The sequence below is a fragment of the Mus caroli genome, unplaced genomic scaffold, assembly GCF_978045245.1.
Source record: "Mus caroli unplaced genomic scaffold, Mus_caroli_1 scaffold_6, whole genome shotgun sequence".
Classification (NCBI taxonomy): domain Eukaryota; kingdom Metazoa; phylum Chordata; class Mammalia; order Rodentia; family Muridae; genus Mus; species Mus caroli.
The window spans coordinates 45,207,287-45,224,452 of NW_028227261.1; the positions used below are offsets into that span (position 1 = coordinate 45,207,287).

General features: G+C 39.7%; 1 protein-coding gene across 11 annotated transcripts in view; it reads left to right on the top strand.

Annotated features, from left to right (window-relative positions):
- The window catches only part of Elavl4 (ELAV like RNA binding protein 4), a 144,445-nt gene that overhangs the window by 65,762 nt on the left and 61,517 nt on the right, over positions 1-17,166 (top strand). For 2 of the 11 annotated variants that reach the window (XM_085839087.1, XM_085839086.1), the window contains exon 2: positions 9,504-9,550. The exons of the other annotated variants lie outside the window; for them this stretch is intronic. In XM_085839087.1, the coding sequence (XP_085695213.1) occupies positions 9,521-9,550 (30 nt within the window). In that variant the 5' untranslated portion in view covers positions 9,504-9,520. The remainder of the gene's footprint in view (positions 1-9,503; positions 9,551-17,166) is intronic. 11 annotated transcript variants of the gene reach the window in all.

Consider the following 17,166-nt stretch of genomic DNA (forward strand, 5'->3'; position numbering starts at 1 on the left):
GGAGAATAGGAAAAATTACTCTGAGAATCATTTATTTATACTCTGATTTTAATATCTCATTTTTAAGAATGTATGCATTTATTTGAGTCTTAGTTCCATTCATTCCTAACCATCATTTATTCAAGTCATTCTCTTGGCAAGACTAGGTGGGCTTGCTGATGTCTGGTGGTTTACACAAAGCCTTAAAACTTTTTTTATTCTCCTAAGGACCTTTCTTGTTTCTTTTAATATGGGGATTTTGTTATGAAAGCAAGACCAGGTTATTTTGAGGTAGTTCTAGCCGAATATTTTTAAAGAGAGAGAAATAAAAATGATAGTGTGTATGTATTTTAGTTCCAGATTCAATATCGCTAAAAGTATTTGAGACATGGTCGACTTCGGATATTTTAAATTTAAGGTTTCTATTAGGAAAAATGGGTTTGAAATTTTAAATCTAAAATCATTACATGAATGGTACTTGTGTAATGATGTGTGTGTGTGTGTGTGTGTGTGTGTGTGTGTGTGTGTGTGTGTGTGGTGTGTGTTCATTGTCTCTAAAACGATTTGTGGAAGAAGTGAGGTCTTTTCTCAAGTCAGAGTTACTATGAACAATGAAAGGGTTTCCTCAGGGCAAATCCTTTGCTTTGGTCTCTTCTCTCTGCACTTCTCTTTTCTGTGGTTGAATTCTCTTCCTAGACAAAATACTATCCCATCTATAAAGGACATTCTGCTTCATTTAGCCTTTGGTACTTTAATACCCGATTTTCATTAAAAACAAAAAAAGAAGAAGAAACAAATTATCTGTGAGTGTCACAAGTAAGGAATGGCGGACAATCTTGATAGAGGGCATTACATATGGACAGAACTACTTCAGTCTTGACAAATTTCTTCAGCAATTCCAGTGATCTGTGGCTACCGCACACTTAATTTACATGCCCGGACATTTGATACGTATTTCTTTATTTTGGTGAGCTAGTCATCGATGGCTAGACACACGAGTGTGTGCTGGCAAATGCTGCAATGCAGTATTTTTCCAATGTCATTGCGAGTTGGGGGGTGGGGGGGATAAAAAGGGACATGAACACTCTCAAGCTTCTATCTTACAGTCTTACAGTTGATGGACTGTGAGCAGAATTAGTCGATTCCCCTTTGGAAGGAAGCAATGTCAACTTTTCATTCCTGACTACCCATTCCTTCATGCATTTGATGGATATGGGGGGAGGGCAGTACCTGTACTTTTACGAATTCTTGCGTCTGTCTTAGCTTTTTCTTATTTGGTGTTAACCAAATGTGTTAACATTAACCTGTACGTGTATATGGATCTCTAAATGGAAAAGAAAATGAAGTAGGCTGCTTTTCTTAAGTACTTTATTTTCTGTATTAATGCTAAGAGTTCTCTTATTAGAAAAACATAAATTTTCATATATTTATCCAAAAAGATGTTGAGACTCTACAGACTTCCATTAGAAGCCAAACACTTTCTGTGCCAACCACTTGAGGAGCTATAAATGGGCAGATCCTGAACTATGTCTGTGAGCTAAAAGAGGGCCCACTCAATCAAGAGATCAAGGGATAGAGTTTGAAATAAAATGGAGGCTTTTGTTCTTTGGGGGCATATTAACGTAATATTAGCAGTGGTAACAGTAAGAATAATGAGGAGGAGGAGGAGGTGGTAGAATAGCCCTGTTGCCATCCTATGTGTGTTTTTTCAAGTTTTGTAAGTGTAGGGTGTTTTAGGGTCACCCTCTGACTTTAAAGCCTCAGCTATTTTTTTATAGCTAGAAGATGTCTGTAGATCAATGGCTTCTATGGGTTAAAAGGGGGGAGGGTGACCTAAAGGCAAGTGGGTAGGTGGAGGTTTCACAAGCAGTGATTGTCTTAATTTAGCTATCTAGCAATTAAAAGGAAAAAAAGACGGAAGGACAAGAATGAGAGGGAGGAACGTAGTTGGGTAGGGAGGCATTGGATCATGACACACAGGACATCAACATGTGGATCTATAGCTTTCTGGTGTAGAAGATAATGAGTAGTAAATCTGAACTGTTAAATGCAGGATGCCCCGTGATTTCACAGAACCTTGACTTTGCAGGTTCATTACTTCCTTGTTTGCTTGTTCACACCTTTAATAATAGCCGGTTTGTGGTGCTAGCTGGGGTACAGAGATGAGCCATTTTGTTTGTTGTTTAGCTCATTAAGAATTCAGTCAGCATGTCCACAATAGCTTTGGAGCATCAGTGTTAGGAACCAATCACTTTGGAAAGGAAATTGTTACAAAAGGAAGAAAATAGGAAAGCGATCAGCCAGCTAGCTAGGTATGGACATCCACTTATCTTGGTGGTAATATTTATGTTGTTCATGAATTCATTAAAAATAAACTACATTTTTGGTGCTCTTATCAGGCTAGTGCCTTGCTCTCCCACCCCTCCCAGGTCTCTCTTACCCCCTCTTTCTCCCCCAACCCGGAGATTCTGCCTCCACCATTTTTGCTTTGAACTAGTCTTACAGAGATCCTTGTAGTTAATATCTGAGATTAGCACACACACACACACACACACACACACACACACACGTGCACCAATAAAAATTGTCTCAAGACTCAAGAAATGCTGAGATCAATCAAAGAATCTTTAAATAAATTTCAGTTAAGAAATCAGTAAAAATATTGAAGAAATATTGTTAGTACATTGTGTTTACATCTTCGTTGTTGATGCTATTGTTAAAAGATACTTGTTTTTAACCCCAGAAGTAGTTAAATACAAAACTAACATATGGGGTTTTGTTATTGAAAAAAAATTACATGACTTAGGTGTCCCCTGAAAATGACTTTTGGTGGACTCTTGATTTGAAAAATAGCATTTATTGAGTTTAAGTTCTCAACTATAAAAACAAAATAAATATTTGTTTTCTATAGGAAATGTGATTGCTTTTCCGGATAGAAGGAGGCAAAGAGTGAATTCCAGTCTAGACAACAAATTCAGAGAACACCACATCTTGGAGGTCTCCTCTGCCTGCACTGTGGGCACATGGGATCCTATCTTGCTCGTGTGCTTCTATAAACCCACTTTCTTTGTTCCCCCTCTTGTAACAAGCAGCCTTTGGGTTTGCTTTGCCATCAGGGTACAGCAGAGCTGATGGCCATTCCTTGTTCCATGTGTTCGCTGAGGACTTTTATGTACATTCTTTGTAATTCAAGGTTGCCACTTCTTTCAACTTTTTTCAATGATCAAAAAAACACAATTAGAGGCTGTTTCTACGACTAGGGATAAAGATGAGGTGAGAGGATTTAAGAAGCCTATCGCCCAATGTCGCTGTGCCAAAGTGTGAGCAAAATTTCATCAGAACCTTCAAGTTGAGCATCAGTGGTGTTTCCTTTGTACGAGTCTCTAAATGACTGCAACAGGCAGAAATTAAAGATCTTCTAGATATTTTTGTCTGTAAGGTTCCATGTATCCAGGTATTCACCCTCAGAAAGAAGCAGTTTGGACAGTTAGAAGAAAATTATCTTTCAGCTAGATACCTATGAAACTTGCCTGGAACCTGTTACTTTTACAGAAATAAGAATACCTTTCTTCTAACAGAAATTCATTTTTAATTCTTTCTTGAGACAAGGCCTCTGTGTATGCTGTCCAAGCTAGTCTTAATATACTGGACTTGAGCAATCTTCCCAGCCACAGCCTTAAGAGTATCTAAAACTACAGTTGTATGTCACTATACCTGGCACAGATGTCTTTTATACTTTTGCTCTGTGACTGTACGTGGGAATACTGTGACCCTCCTGGCATACCTTTGCACAAACAAGAACTCTGCTAATGGAGTAGAAGGCTTAGTGTTATCTTTTAATACATATCTAGATAAATAGTGTGGACTATCTATTATCTATCTGTTTATCTCTGTGTGTCTCTGTCTCTCTGTCTCTAACCAAGTGTGTGTGTGTGTGTGTGTGTGTGTGTGTGTGTGTTAAAAATGGCTGTGACCTCTACTATGCCATGGCTTGTGCCAATGACTTATCAAATAGTCTGTGTTTTATGAACTTAAACCCCTTAAAAGTTTGCTTTTGAATTTGTATGTGAAAAACAAGAAACAAGTTGAGCTACTTACTTACTTACTTACTTACTTACTTACTTACTTACTTACTTAGAATGTCCCCTTTGAATAAGACACAGTAGTAAATACAGGTCTAATGATAAACTTAGGCTCTAAGGGTTGTTTAAAAGTGGAAAGCCTGACATCTTTGCTAGTGAAACTTGAATTAGGAAACTGCTTACTTACAGTGGAGTAAACCGACTACATCCCTGCAAATTCGTGATTTGGACCAGATTTGGCTCATGATCTCTTATGTTCCTTTTTGCAGCGTAGCCAGCCACACATCTAAAATTTGGATATCGTACATGTCTTAAACATTAATTATCTCTGTTGATGTACTGGGTCCAGACAGTCTAATTCCCCCAAGTCCAGATTCTTACTGTAACACCAAAGCAAAAATGATACTTACGAAAAATATTGGGAGAGTTGTCCTCATCATAACTGTTCCCCAAAGGAAGCTTTACATAAATGTACATTTATTATTCAGGATATTAAAAGGCAATCCTTAGCTTTTACTTTGTAATTTGGACTAAAGTATGTAAATTGCTTTTATTTTGGAGCTGCTCTGTTTTAGGTGGCTTTGGGGGAGGATAACTTTCCAGCTTGATTATATTTTAATTGCCTCTATAATGGAAGAGGTTCCACTCTTGAAATCAACCTGGTTATTGTGATTAGGACCCAGAGGGCCACTGTGCAGTTGAAGCTAAAAAACATATATTTTGGCCTGTCCCCATATAGGAAAATCAGTTTCACTCCTACAGATTCCAGAGTAGGAATGCTTATGTTGGTAAAGCCAGCTCAGGGGTTGTAGAGCCCTAAGTGCCTCTGAACAAGGAGGATCTTCGCCTGTACTGGCAAAACTCTAGAAATTCTGTTCATTCACTCAGTGTTCCTTCCTTCCTTCTTTTCATAACTTCTTATTGTCCTCCTTCTTGTGTGTGTGTGTGTGTGTGTGTGTGTTTCCATGTATGTTGGGCACGTGTATGTCCACATGTCTTTGGAGGCTGGAAATTGATATTGGATATCTTCCATAATCAATTTCCACTATATTTATTAAGGTAGGATCTCTTACTGAACTTGGAGCTTGCCAATTTTGGCTAGTTTAGCTAGCTGGTTAGACCTAGGAAACCTCTACCTCTACCTCCTGAGTGCTGAGATTACAGATGGCTGCCATTCCTGCATGGCTTTTTATATGGGTTCTCGGGATCCATCTCTTCTGGTCCTCATGCTTGCTTCCCAAGTGCTTTATCCATGAATGCATCACCCCAGTCATTGTTTTATTTCCTAAGAAGCTGAAAATGCAAAAGTTTTCAGGGAGCTAAAATGGTGGCTTAGTGGTTAAGAGCACCTGCCGCTCTTGTAGAGAACCGAGGTTCAGTTCCCAGCAACGGTATGGCAGCTCACAGCCATTCCAACTCCAATTGCAGAGCATCCTACTCTCAGCCTCTGAGGACACTGTGCATCCATGGTGTGTAGACGTGCATGTGAGCAAAACACCATACACGTGAAAATAAAACTGGTTTAAAAAAAAAAGTTTTTCAGAGTCAGGTATATATGATGTCCTGGGAAACCACATCCCCTGATACCTTCCCAGTCAGCATCTCCTCACAGCACTCAAGGGAGTTGACAGATAGTAGATCTCTCACACAGACAGACCTTCAGTCCTTCCGTGAAGTTGGGTGGCTTTACTGTATTTTCTGTGTCCTCCCAGTTTTAAAGGACGCAACCTTTGGAATTAGAATTAACTTGGGATTTAGTCATCAAAAAAGAAGAAAATCTGAGGATGCAATCAATTTAAACCGGTGCTGTACTGTCTTTGAATTCATGAAAGAGCCTGCTAGAATCTTTAGGAGACAACTAGAAAGAAAATAAAAATGAGTTCAGCTTAATTAATATTTTGTTTCACTTCTGCCCAGAACCAAAATTTCCTTTGGAGCTATTTTTTTTTCTTTTTTTTACTGTCTCTACCTCTGCCTTTTTCTCCATCTGCCTTGTGTTCTCAAACACATGACTGCACTTTGAAATTCTGTTTCTCAAAGGAGAAGCAGAAGCAGAAAGAGTTAATGTAATTTTTCTAACTTTCCCTTCAGTTTTCCTCCTCTGTTTAGTGAGGAGGAGGATGGATGGCCGTGGCAATACAAACAGCTCTAGAAGTGATTGAATGAAGATGTGTGTGAGGTGTGAGAATAATACTGGCCCTCTATCACCCTCCTATTTGGGAGAGAGAGAGGGAGAGAGAGACAGAGACAAAGACACAGACACAGAGAGACAGAGAGAGACAGAGGGAGGAGGGGAACCATCACAAAAGCTTTGACATGGCAGTCATTGATGACACATCCTAAGAATAGTGAGAAGTCAGGACAGGTACTTGTTGGGCCAAATCTCACAGTTGTACCTTTATCCCATGGCTATGAGGAGGAGACTAAATTGAAACAATAAATAAATCCACACATTATCCTATGCCTTTACCAGTGAGGATGGAAAAAAAAATACAAGAAGTTGCTGAAGTAGTTCAAGACTTAAACTAAAAACACAGTCCTTAAAACAGTGTTTTAATGTCACAAATTTTTAAGTCCACTTCAGAATGCAGAGGATTAGGTTTTTCAATTTGATCCTTAAAACAAGGCAAGGGCTTATAAATCAATCTGACCCCCTCCCCAGTCTTCTAAACTCTGTGCTTTCCTTTTTAAAGAGCTATGATTCTGTAAGAGACAGTAAGACGTTTCTCGTTACATATGAATCCATTTCAAGTCCTTACCAAGAATTTCCTATGAGTTTAGCAGGTATGTGTTCCAGGATATTTGATCACACTGTGAATCCCGAGATTGTGTTGTTTAATGGAAAATATTGTTTCTAGCTGGGGTGTGGCTCAGCCTTAGCACACGCCTTCAATTCCTCTGCCTGGAATACAGATACACCCTTAGTGCACACCTTAAATCCCAAACAATGGAGGTAAAGTTAATTTGTAGAAGGAAGCCTTAGTATTTGAAAGTGATGTCTAATTGAGGGGCAGACAAAGTAACAGATCAGAAAGATTTGACAGAGTAGGATATGCCCAACTCCTGTGAGAAAAGAGAGGAAAGGGAAGCTACTTCAAGGACAGTGTAGAGAGAGGGGGAGAGAAGAAGGAAGCAGTTTTACGAGGAAAGTTTTACAGAGTCAGGTTGACAAGAGAACAAGCTAGACACAGGTAAAGATACATTGAGCCAGAGAATGAGAAGGAGCCAGGAGATGAGAACAGATTACTAGAGATAGTTTGAGGCCAAGGAGAGCAATTCAGGAGAGGCCTCGAGAAAGAAGCCATATTGAATCAGTCAGCTTGGAGAGGAGTTTGAGACAGAACTGCTCTGTTGACCAGCCACCCAAGTCTCCGAAAGAATTTGAAAGGGTGAGTTTATTCAGCAGTGTCAGAGGCTAAAAACATTCTAGCCTAGATAAGATTGTACAAAGATTGGACCAGGGCCAGGCCTAGGTTAGCAGATGGAGGCAGAAGGCTCAGAGACGATTACTTTAAGGTGTGCATCTATATACCTTGTGTGGTATATGCAGGCACTCTCGGCAAATTTGAGAGATTTTATAGTGTGGTTCTATGAGCATAAATACACCTGCAAAAGGGGGAGACTGGGCCTATAATTTAGTGACCATGTTCTTTCCCCTTGTGAAGCCATGGATTCAAACCCCAGCCTTAAGAGTTTAGAAATCTTAAATCTAAAGATCTTAAGATTTTAGAAAAGGGCGACAGAGAAGACATTTCTCTGGGATTTAAAAAAATAAAGTCGCCTGTTAATGAGGAACAGAGAGAGAAGATTGGATTGATAACTTGAGTAAGCAAATGGTAGGGTAGGGAGTAGTAGGATAGTTGTAGGTTCATGCTAGATAGATATTTGTGATTCTTAAAAATTGAAACTTAATCAATGTTTATAAGAAATTAATTCTTGGATTTTATTTTATTTCTGGCTTACAACTTTCTACAAGAAGAAAAATATTTGAACTCAAAATTGCAATTATAAAGACTTGTTTTGTTTGGTTTGTTTGATTGTTTGTTTCTTTGGAGTTTTTGTTTTATTTTGTTTTGCAACAGAGTAGGGTTTCTCTATATAGCCCAAGCTGACTGACCCCAAAAGCCCATAATCCTCCTGCCTCAGGCTCCCCCAAGGGTGGGTATACACCCAGACTCTGCCAAAAGAACTTTTATACAGTTCTCCTCTTAATGGATTTTGGAGAGGCAGGCTTGAAATTGGTTTAATCTTGGTGCTTTCCCAGCTAGCAAGTTGTACGAGCATTCTACGGACAGAGAAGCAAGTTTGCATTCTTGAACTTCAGCTTCTTCCTGTTCAGTTCTGCTTAGAACACACTTGTCCCCATGGAAGTTGTCATTCACATTCACTTGACAATGGACCATTTTTGCCCTATGCTGTCAATTTGGTCTCTTTAAATGTAATTAAGGCAGATGATGTTAGCCCCTTTTTATTAAAAAATAAAGCTTAGACACTGCCTAAGTTTATAAATTCAGCAACATCAGAAGTCATCACTCCTAAGTGTCTGGGAACATGTTTGCCTTTCCCCAAAATTACATTTCTTGGGAGGAAACAAAGGTAATTCCTTTTCAAGACTGAAATTTTAATTGTGGAATAAGCAAACAAATATTGCATATATACTACATGTAAAACCATGTTGTAGACACCTCTTAGAGTGTTTCATTACCTGCTATACCCACAACACAGTGAGTAGATGGTATCAGGCTGGTTGTAGAGCATGTCTGGACAGAGGAGCTACGCTGCACACAAGAAGGAAACATCAGTTCTTGTCAGGGAAAGGAGACAAGGCTTCATGGACTAAATTCCAGGAAACCCCCACAGATAGACACATGGGAAGAAAGAGGGATTCTCCATGAACAGGATAGCATTGTCTAAAAGCACAGAGGCAGGGACTTACAGAACTTGCTTAAGTAAGAATTCTCAAGTGAACACAACAAAAGATGTTTAAAGATAAAGCTTTTGAGGCAGGAACTACCAGCAAAGAAGATTTGAGCATTGTGGTGTGATAGTAACACTGAATTGGTAGCTTAGGTTAGAATATGCTTATTTCCTGGTCATCTTTGCAAGACCAATATGTCTTTACTTAGCTAACATATTTCAGAAGTCACAACTCTCAAAAGATGCTTTCTGGCCCTGTAACCTAACCTCTGTAAACCAAGTCAACAGGAGTAAGAATATGAAATTTATTTTATATCATAAAGATATAAGCCATTAAAGGAGTGTATGCGTCTTGTTTGCACCAAGAAGTGATGGTCATTTTGTGAGATAAATGGCCAGAGAGAAGATGGCAGCGATGGGAAGCAAAAAAGAAAGGAGGGGGGTACTTAAACTCTTTCAAGCTGTGTAGCATGTTATCTCACTTTTCATGATAATCAGTTAGGTCTCTCTTGGTTATCTTTTCAGCTTGGAGACAAAAGATCATGCCAAATGCTCTCTTATTTCAATGTCTGGTATGTAGTAGGTTCTTCATAAGTGTTTATATAGAGTTGATTTAAGTTATCATAATGTAGTTTTTGCTGTATTTATTTTTTCTGTAAAGAACCTAACTATAGTTAGAAGACTTGAAAGTCTTGAATCTGTTTAAACTTACAGGAGTCTGGCCTAAATTACCAAACTTTTCTGAGTTTCAATTTCTTAGTATATAAAATAGAATTAATTCAACTTTATGTCTTAATGATAAAATCCATAAAAATGACATTGGAGGTGCCATTTTTATACAGCATATAGATAGGAAACCAGTATTGATAAACCAGGAAGCTGTTGTTTGATTCCATGAAAATATATTGAAATGCCTACTGTACATGAACAAAGACAGCTAGGTCAGTTTGTCTCTCCTCTTGAGGATTTATTATCTGCCATTGGGCTTCTGATTTAATCATAACAGGAGATATTCTGGCCTAGGAATTGGGAAGAGAATATCAGAGAACATTTAAGTCATAGTATCACTACAGATTTTGTGACTGTGCCTCACTGTGTACATGTCCATACCTGCAATGTGGCCACAGTCATTAGTCCTGAAGCCAGCATTTTGGAGCTCCTAAAATTGACAGTAAATTGTGTGTTTTCACTTTGAGTTCTCCCCAACCAGAAAGGACATTTTCCTCATAGTGTGAAAATAAAAACCCTTTGGTGGTAGCATTTAGAAAACAAGTCAGTGGTGGAGTTTCCTTCGAATTTAAAATAACAGCAGTAATAATCATGACTATGTTGCTAGTTTGACTGTGTCACTCACAAGCCTTATATCTACAAATCATATTACTCCCCAAGCCTCAGTTTACCTATTTGCAAATTGAGTTCTATCTCTCAGGCTGTGGAGGTTAAATAAATCCATTTGATAAGTATTTATGGATACTCATTTGGTGATCTCAGAAGAACTAGCAGTAAAGGTATAGAGCTTCTGCCTACAGGGAGGTGTTGTAGCACTAAAAGGTGGATTCAGACTGGAAGAATGAGGCACCCTGTGATTTTCCTTGGGGTGTGTATATTACCTTCATGTACATGCTTCATTTGCATTGTATTTGCACTTCAGGCTTATTGAGGCAACAGTGTTGCAATACCCATCTCTTTTGTCCCCTTTGCCTTTGGGTCTTAACCTTGTCTATTAGCACTTTGCTCTTTATACCATAGTTACTGAATAAATCCAGCCCAGTTCAGCAAATATTTACCAAGTTGTTCAGGGTACTGTGCTGGAGAAGGGAAAGTTACATTTGCTGAGCAGAATTTACTTTAAAATGGCTTTGGAGCACAAAAGGGGACCAGCATCATGGGGTAGTGATATGCTGCTGCTGAAAATGCCTCTAATCTATTCAGGACAAAAATAGGACACTGACGAGGATTCAGCTGTGAGTCTGAAACAAACAAACAAACAAACAAATGGATTCTTTTTTGAGTACTTGGTTTATACATCATGAAGAAACCATTTTTTTGCTATAGGCACACAGTTGGGATGGTCTTTGAAATAGTTACTTCCTGTTTTGTGGCTCCAGCGCAAGTCCTTCTGCCTTCTCAAGGCCCAGGAGGCTCTCTGAGACCTGGCAGTGTGCTCCTGCTCAGTTTCCCATCATGCATCTCTCTCTGCTTCTACTCCACTGTGAAAGTGCACCCTGCTGTTCCTTAGCTATGCAAACAGATCTTGAGGTCCAGCATCCTTCTACTCTCTCACCTTGTTTCACAAGATTTCGGCTCACCTGGTAAGGCTTCCATCACCCACTTTGCGCAGGAGGTTCCTCTGTAAATGCCATTGGTGACCTTCCATCCTTGTTCTTCCACACAGCGTAGTCAATTATTGAGTTGCATTGTGGACTCAAAGCCCTTCATCCTGAAGTTCGATTGTGACGCTGCTATTGCTCAGCAACTGCACTTCTATAACTCTGGAGTGTGCCTATTTCTGTGAACCTTTTCCTGATCATCGTGACTCACCTATAATGCCTCAGTAACTCTTCTTTCTACTAGACTACTTCAAGTCACTTGTTCTCTGCACCACGCAGCTAACAGTGATAAATCACAATAATGGTGGCTTTGTAGTGTGTAGACCAGGATTTGGGGGTGGGGACTCTATTTAGGTTATTACATCCAATCTCATAACAAGTCTCAGAAGTGGGTATTTTTCCCACTTAGAAAAAAGAACCCATTGTATAAGGTCACAAGGCTAGAACATGTCAGACTTAGAATTCAAAGCCTCATCTGAGGCTGTTTAATTCCTAAACCCACGTGCTCTTTCCCATTTTGCATTACTCATCTCTTCAAAGATAAGAAGTAATACAGGAATTTATCCTAGTGGTTATTAATAAGGACTTTTGATCTAGAATGCATGAGTTCAAACCCTTACTTTGTCAATTGCAGCCTTAGACGAGCTAGCTACTTCCATACCCATGACTGGGTCATTTATCTGTAAACCAAACTTGTTAAGAAGATTTGGTGTGCCAATGTATGTTGAGAACTTGAGACTGTGCTTGGCATACAAAATGGTCATGGGCATCATCATTATTATTATCATGCAGGTTAATTTGTAAGCCATTCTTCAAATATTTGCTTAGTGCCTGCTATATGCCAAATGCTGTTCTTGGTGCTAGAGGCAACAGCAGTGGCTAAGAAAGTGTTTGTCCTTATGGGGCCTTTTGTTTTATGATAAGGCAAACACAGAATAAGAAAATGGGTCTATATTAGTATCTCTTACTATATATCATGTCATAAAAATAGGAAATATATCTTATAATGAAATGTTATTTTTATACTAGGAAATAATTGGCATACAGAGTATGTTGTGACTACTGTAGATCAGCCACTGAAGTGATCCTACCTGGTAAGCTAATGTCAGCAGTGCCTGTTCTAAAAGACATAGCTTTATATGGCCAGTTTATGGTTGGGGTAGGGGCCGGCTGTTCTAGGGGCAAGGTGCCATCTCTAGGCTGTAAAAGGAGTAAACAACTAGGTTAAGATGCCTGGGTCTTAGCAAAACATGACACAGAGAACTCAAAAATAGGCCAACTCATAAATATTCCCAGCCAATTGGGAATAGGTTCCTTTTATTGTCTTTTATTTGGCAGTGAAACTAGATACATGTCCCAAGAAAGTCATAGTGTTTTATCTAGTTATTCATCCAGCTAAGGACAGCCTCAATCACATTATCTTGTCAAGAAAGTCTATGATATCTCCACATGGATCCTGTAATAGGTTGGTGTGGCATTCTATATAGAATTGAGTCATTGCTAGAAGAGTAGCCACTGAGGAAAAGCATCCCCTTTCGAGTCCTAGAAATAAGGTTCTTATTCCTTACCCACCTGGTGTACTGGGCTCTTGTCAAAGTCACTAGCTTGTCTGAGCCTTGATTTCCTTATGTCTATAAGGTGAAACATAGTACACCAGAGGTTCATTTAGATGACTACTTACTAATTAAATTAGCATTTGTATAAACCCTGATTCAGAGTCTGGTGTGCAGTAAGCAGTTAATAGAGGAGGATTTTCAAAACTAGCTTAGTCTCCCCTGGGTGTTCATTCTAGGTATTGGTCATTTACTTCCAGACTCACAGGTAGAGATTTAAACTGAAATATAAGAGCTATATCCCAGCCCACAGCTTTCAAAGAACAGAGCAGATAACCTAGAACCAGGGCTATATCATCTCTGAAAGGATTGTGGATGCTAAAGGAAAATAAGATGGGATTTACTTCAAATCAGCATGATAGAGACTGAACCCACCAGTCTCTACCACAGAGCTGCGTTGACTCCATCTTCTTGAGGTCATAAACCCGTAGCAGCCTTTGTGAAGGCTGAATGAGGAAAAGTAGATGACAAAAGGGCTTTGGACTCTGAAACGTTCTAAGCATTTGGAGTTCAGTTCTTATAGTAAATTAAATATTTCCTTTTGAATGGGGAGGGAGTCTGGGGAGAAAGGACAGTTTTATTTTTATAGGTCAAAAGTACTCATGGAAAGCTCCTTGTTACTAGAATTACAGATAAATCTATTTGACATTCCAGTGTGAACAAGTAGAGAGCTTTCATTTTAAAATACAAACCTAAGCCTTGCTAACTTTTAAATCGCCTTGCCGTAGTGCACACTATTCCATAAAATTACATTAAGTTTCCTGAGAGGGAGGAAGGTACAGTTTATTCTCATCCTACACCCATCATTTAGCAATATGTAGACTTAAAACTACTTTAAGAAAAAAAATCTCTCCATCAAACAAAAATAAGAAAAGAGTAATTACCTGAGCATTGGCCAGCATACATTTTCATGCAGAGCCCTAGATGAAGTCCTAAATATTTTCTCCCTCTTGTGGCTACTGCCATATCAGTATTGTGATTCTCCTGGAATTTATTTTACCTTGTTGACCACTGGTTCACATTTATTTTGATCTTATTACCCGTGTTCATCCAAAATAAACAGCAGGAAAAATGGAGAAAAATACTTTAAAATATAGAACCACATGTTCTTCTTCAGCATGCCAGGAGGTTGGTATTGGCTTCCTCTATGTCCATGTGGGCCTTCCTCTTGAACAGGCCTCTGGTTATTTGCCCTTTCAATGGGTGATGGTTGGATTCTGTGTATTGTATGCAGAGGACAAGAAGTTGTCCAAAATCCACACCTTACTTGGAAGGAGCACTAGTCTATCGGTGACCATACAGGTTAAAACATAAGGTAACTCCCTAAATATTTTGGACCTATGGAGTAGTGGCCTCCAGGAATCAGAGAAGTCAGGAGGTACCTGAGGCTGTGTGGGTCAGAATGGAATCCAGGGAGTTATAGGAAATGACATGGTCAGGTAAAGCTGAGATTGGAACTTTGGTGGCACTTGTCTAGAGGCACGGAAGGAACATACTGCAGAAAATAGTGACTCTTGCTTCATGGCATTTTGAAACTCTTATTTGCAGACTTTTCTATTAACCTATAGACTGAACTCTAGAGGGCAGCCAGGGATCAAATGGTGTGGAGCTTTGTTATCCAACAATAATAATTCACTTCATCATTGCCGTATTCATATCGTGAACTATGTCAGCATTATCTTATTAATATGTTCCTTATTACACTTGAGATAACTAAAGTGGAACGGTTAATTGGCTCATCCAAGCGCATAGAGCAGATAAGAATTTGAACCTGAGGAGTCCAACTCTAATGTTCACGTTAACTCTTGGGCTCTAGAATAAATAATTCATAAATATGTGAATGGGTTTTAGCTGAAAAGATGTGGAATGATTTACAAGTATGTATTTTTATTCATTTACTTAAAAAGAAATAGCATCTAGGCATGCTCAGATCTAATGGCTGTGCAGTAAAATGGTAAGAGCTCCCACTGGCTTTTTCTTTGATTTGCATGACTTGTAGAAACTCTCAAAGCAAATATGATAAAACATGACTGCAAGATCAGCCCTTTGGGAGACTCAGGCAGGAGGATAAAGAGTTAGTTCTAAGTCAACTTAGGATATCAATACCATGATGAAAAACAGCAAAAACAGTACCTTTTATGAGTGGAAATGTTTCATGGTCTCTTAACTTCCAGAAGGTACTAAAGACTGCCACCAAATTCCAACCAAGAATGAAAATGGATTCCCTAAACTGTGAGGAGTTTGGGACTGAGACAGAGGAGACCAACGGTAGAAGGAATGCAGGGATGGGTTAAATGGCCTAACCCAGGGAGTGAAAGGCCCACAGACTTAAAATGCGTTCTTTTGGGTTCATTTGAAAGCAGTTACTCAGCACAACAGCAAAGGCCAGAGTATATTTTAAAGGATGAAGTGCTCCTATCTTTAAATTGATCCTAAAGAGGACAGATAAGGGAGAGGTTTACGGCAGAGCAGAGTGGTGGAGAAGAGCAACTTTGGCTGTGGAAGCAGATAAGAACATAACAAGCCATTCACTTATCCACAAATGTCACCAGCAGAGCCTAGAATCTCCACTGGATCCTCACTAGTCTCTGGGGTTGCAAATAAGTCAATGGCATCAACCACCACCGAGGAGCTCACATTCCATTTGTAAAGGAAGACAGGGGTGTGGTAAATGTCCAGAATGGAGTGTGTATAAGGGATGCAGGTTTGAGCTATGAAGAGAGCACAGGGGATGGGGTGTCAAGCATGGTGGCAGGGAGGCTAGATCTTCTCAGACCAAGAGAGATGCTTGAACAGCGCAGTGCAGAGCAAACAGTATGCCTGTTTCTCATAGCCAGCTCCCAAAGGATGCAAAAGGCTGTCACCTGGAATGTGCTTTCCAAGGTGTTTGGGACATGTAGTGGATAAAGAAGAAAGTTGGAGTCAGTGATGGGACATCCGACCCCAGCTCTGCACCATCTGAAAAAGAACATGTGGCTTTGCTTTCCGTTTGCCCTCGGCACTGCAGGCTGATTCCATCTCTAAAGATCAGTATGGCAGTAATGAGCATGAGTGTAATTTGATGAATTCTTTTCTAAGTGGGAGTTCAATGGGGGCCAAGCCCGTCTCTTCCAAGGGAAGTACCACTTGCTATGTTCTCTGCTCTCCCCACCGTACTTTTCTGGCTGCACCCTGGAAGACTGACTTTCCAAGTCAGTGCGACTGTTCCTTCCTGGTTCAAGAGCAGTGCACATGGAAGACAGGACACCTGCTCATCCACCCTGAGCAGAAACCGCAGTGACCTTTGGTTTTCAGTGTGCAGAGCACACTGTGGCAGTACTCTGAAACGTCCCATGAATGTCTGAGCCTGGCCTTAGGAGAAACCAGAAACAGTAATGACTGGGTTTATTTGTATTTAAAATACCTAAGTCTATTCACCGTAGAGGCGCTTTTTGAAAGGGCAAAAAAATGCCAGAAATTATGTTGGTAAATATCAAAATGTACTTTCATTATTCATCCTGTGGATTTCTCTTAACTCCCCACCTTTGCTGTGTATCTTCCTGCCTAACGTTATCATGAGAACTTAGTGAATGTTTGTAAAGTGATGTGAAGGTGAAGGAAGTAGCTGCCAGCCTAGGTGAGAGGCAGTGAGGTCTAAAGTGCTCTTTTCTGATTCAGATACTAAATACCACAGACAAATGTTACCAGCATTCAGGTTAGTGCCCTTTGTCACCTGCAGCATGTCTTGTAGACACTTTTTTAGTATGTTATGACTTGGACAAGGGGAACAAATGAGTCTTGAGGGCTTGTTGTGTACCAAGCTCTGGACCAGGCGCCTTCAAGTTGTTATTTTTAACCTTCGAGGAACCGATATCTTTGTTTGCATCTTTCAGATGAGTGCATTTAAATTACACTTCAAAGAGTATGAAGGGGCTAAAGCAAGGTCAAGGCCAGCTCTGGACTTCAAACCCAGGTCAAATCAACTCCAACACCTGCATTTTTTTCCATTATACCATGAAGAATTATGATCCCTATCCTTCCCGTAAAATCTATTTATTTGGCAGTATTTCCCAACTAATAGACTAGACAGCAGACACACTGGCTAGACTGTCTTAATCATGTTAGAGTATTTGGTTTTTCTAACACTTGGGAACTTTACTCAGAGGTAAAGGAAAGGAGGCAGATTCTTTCAGAATTGGGTTCTAGTTGCAGTGACACTGGGCACTGAAGTGAACTGTAATGTTGGTGGACGTTAACCAAGGTTTC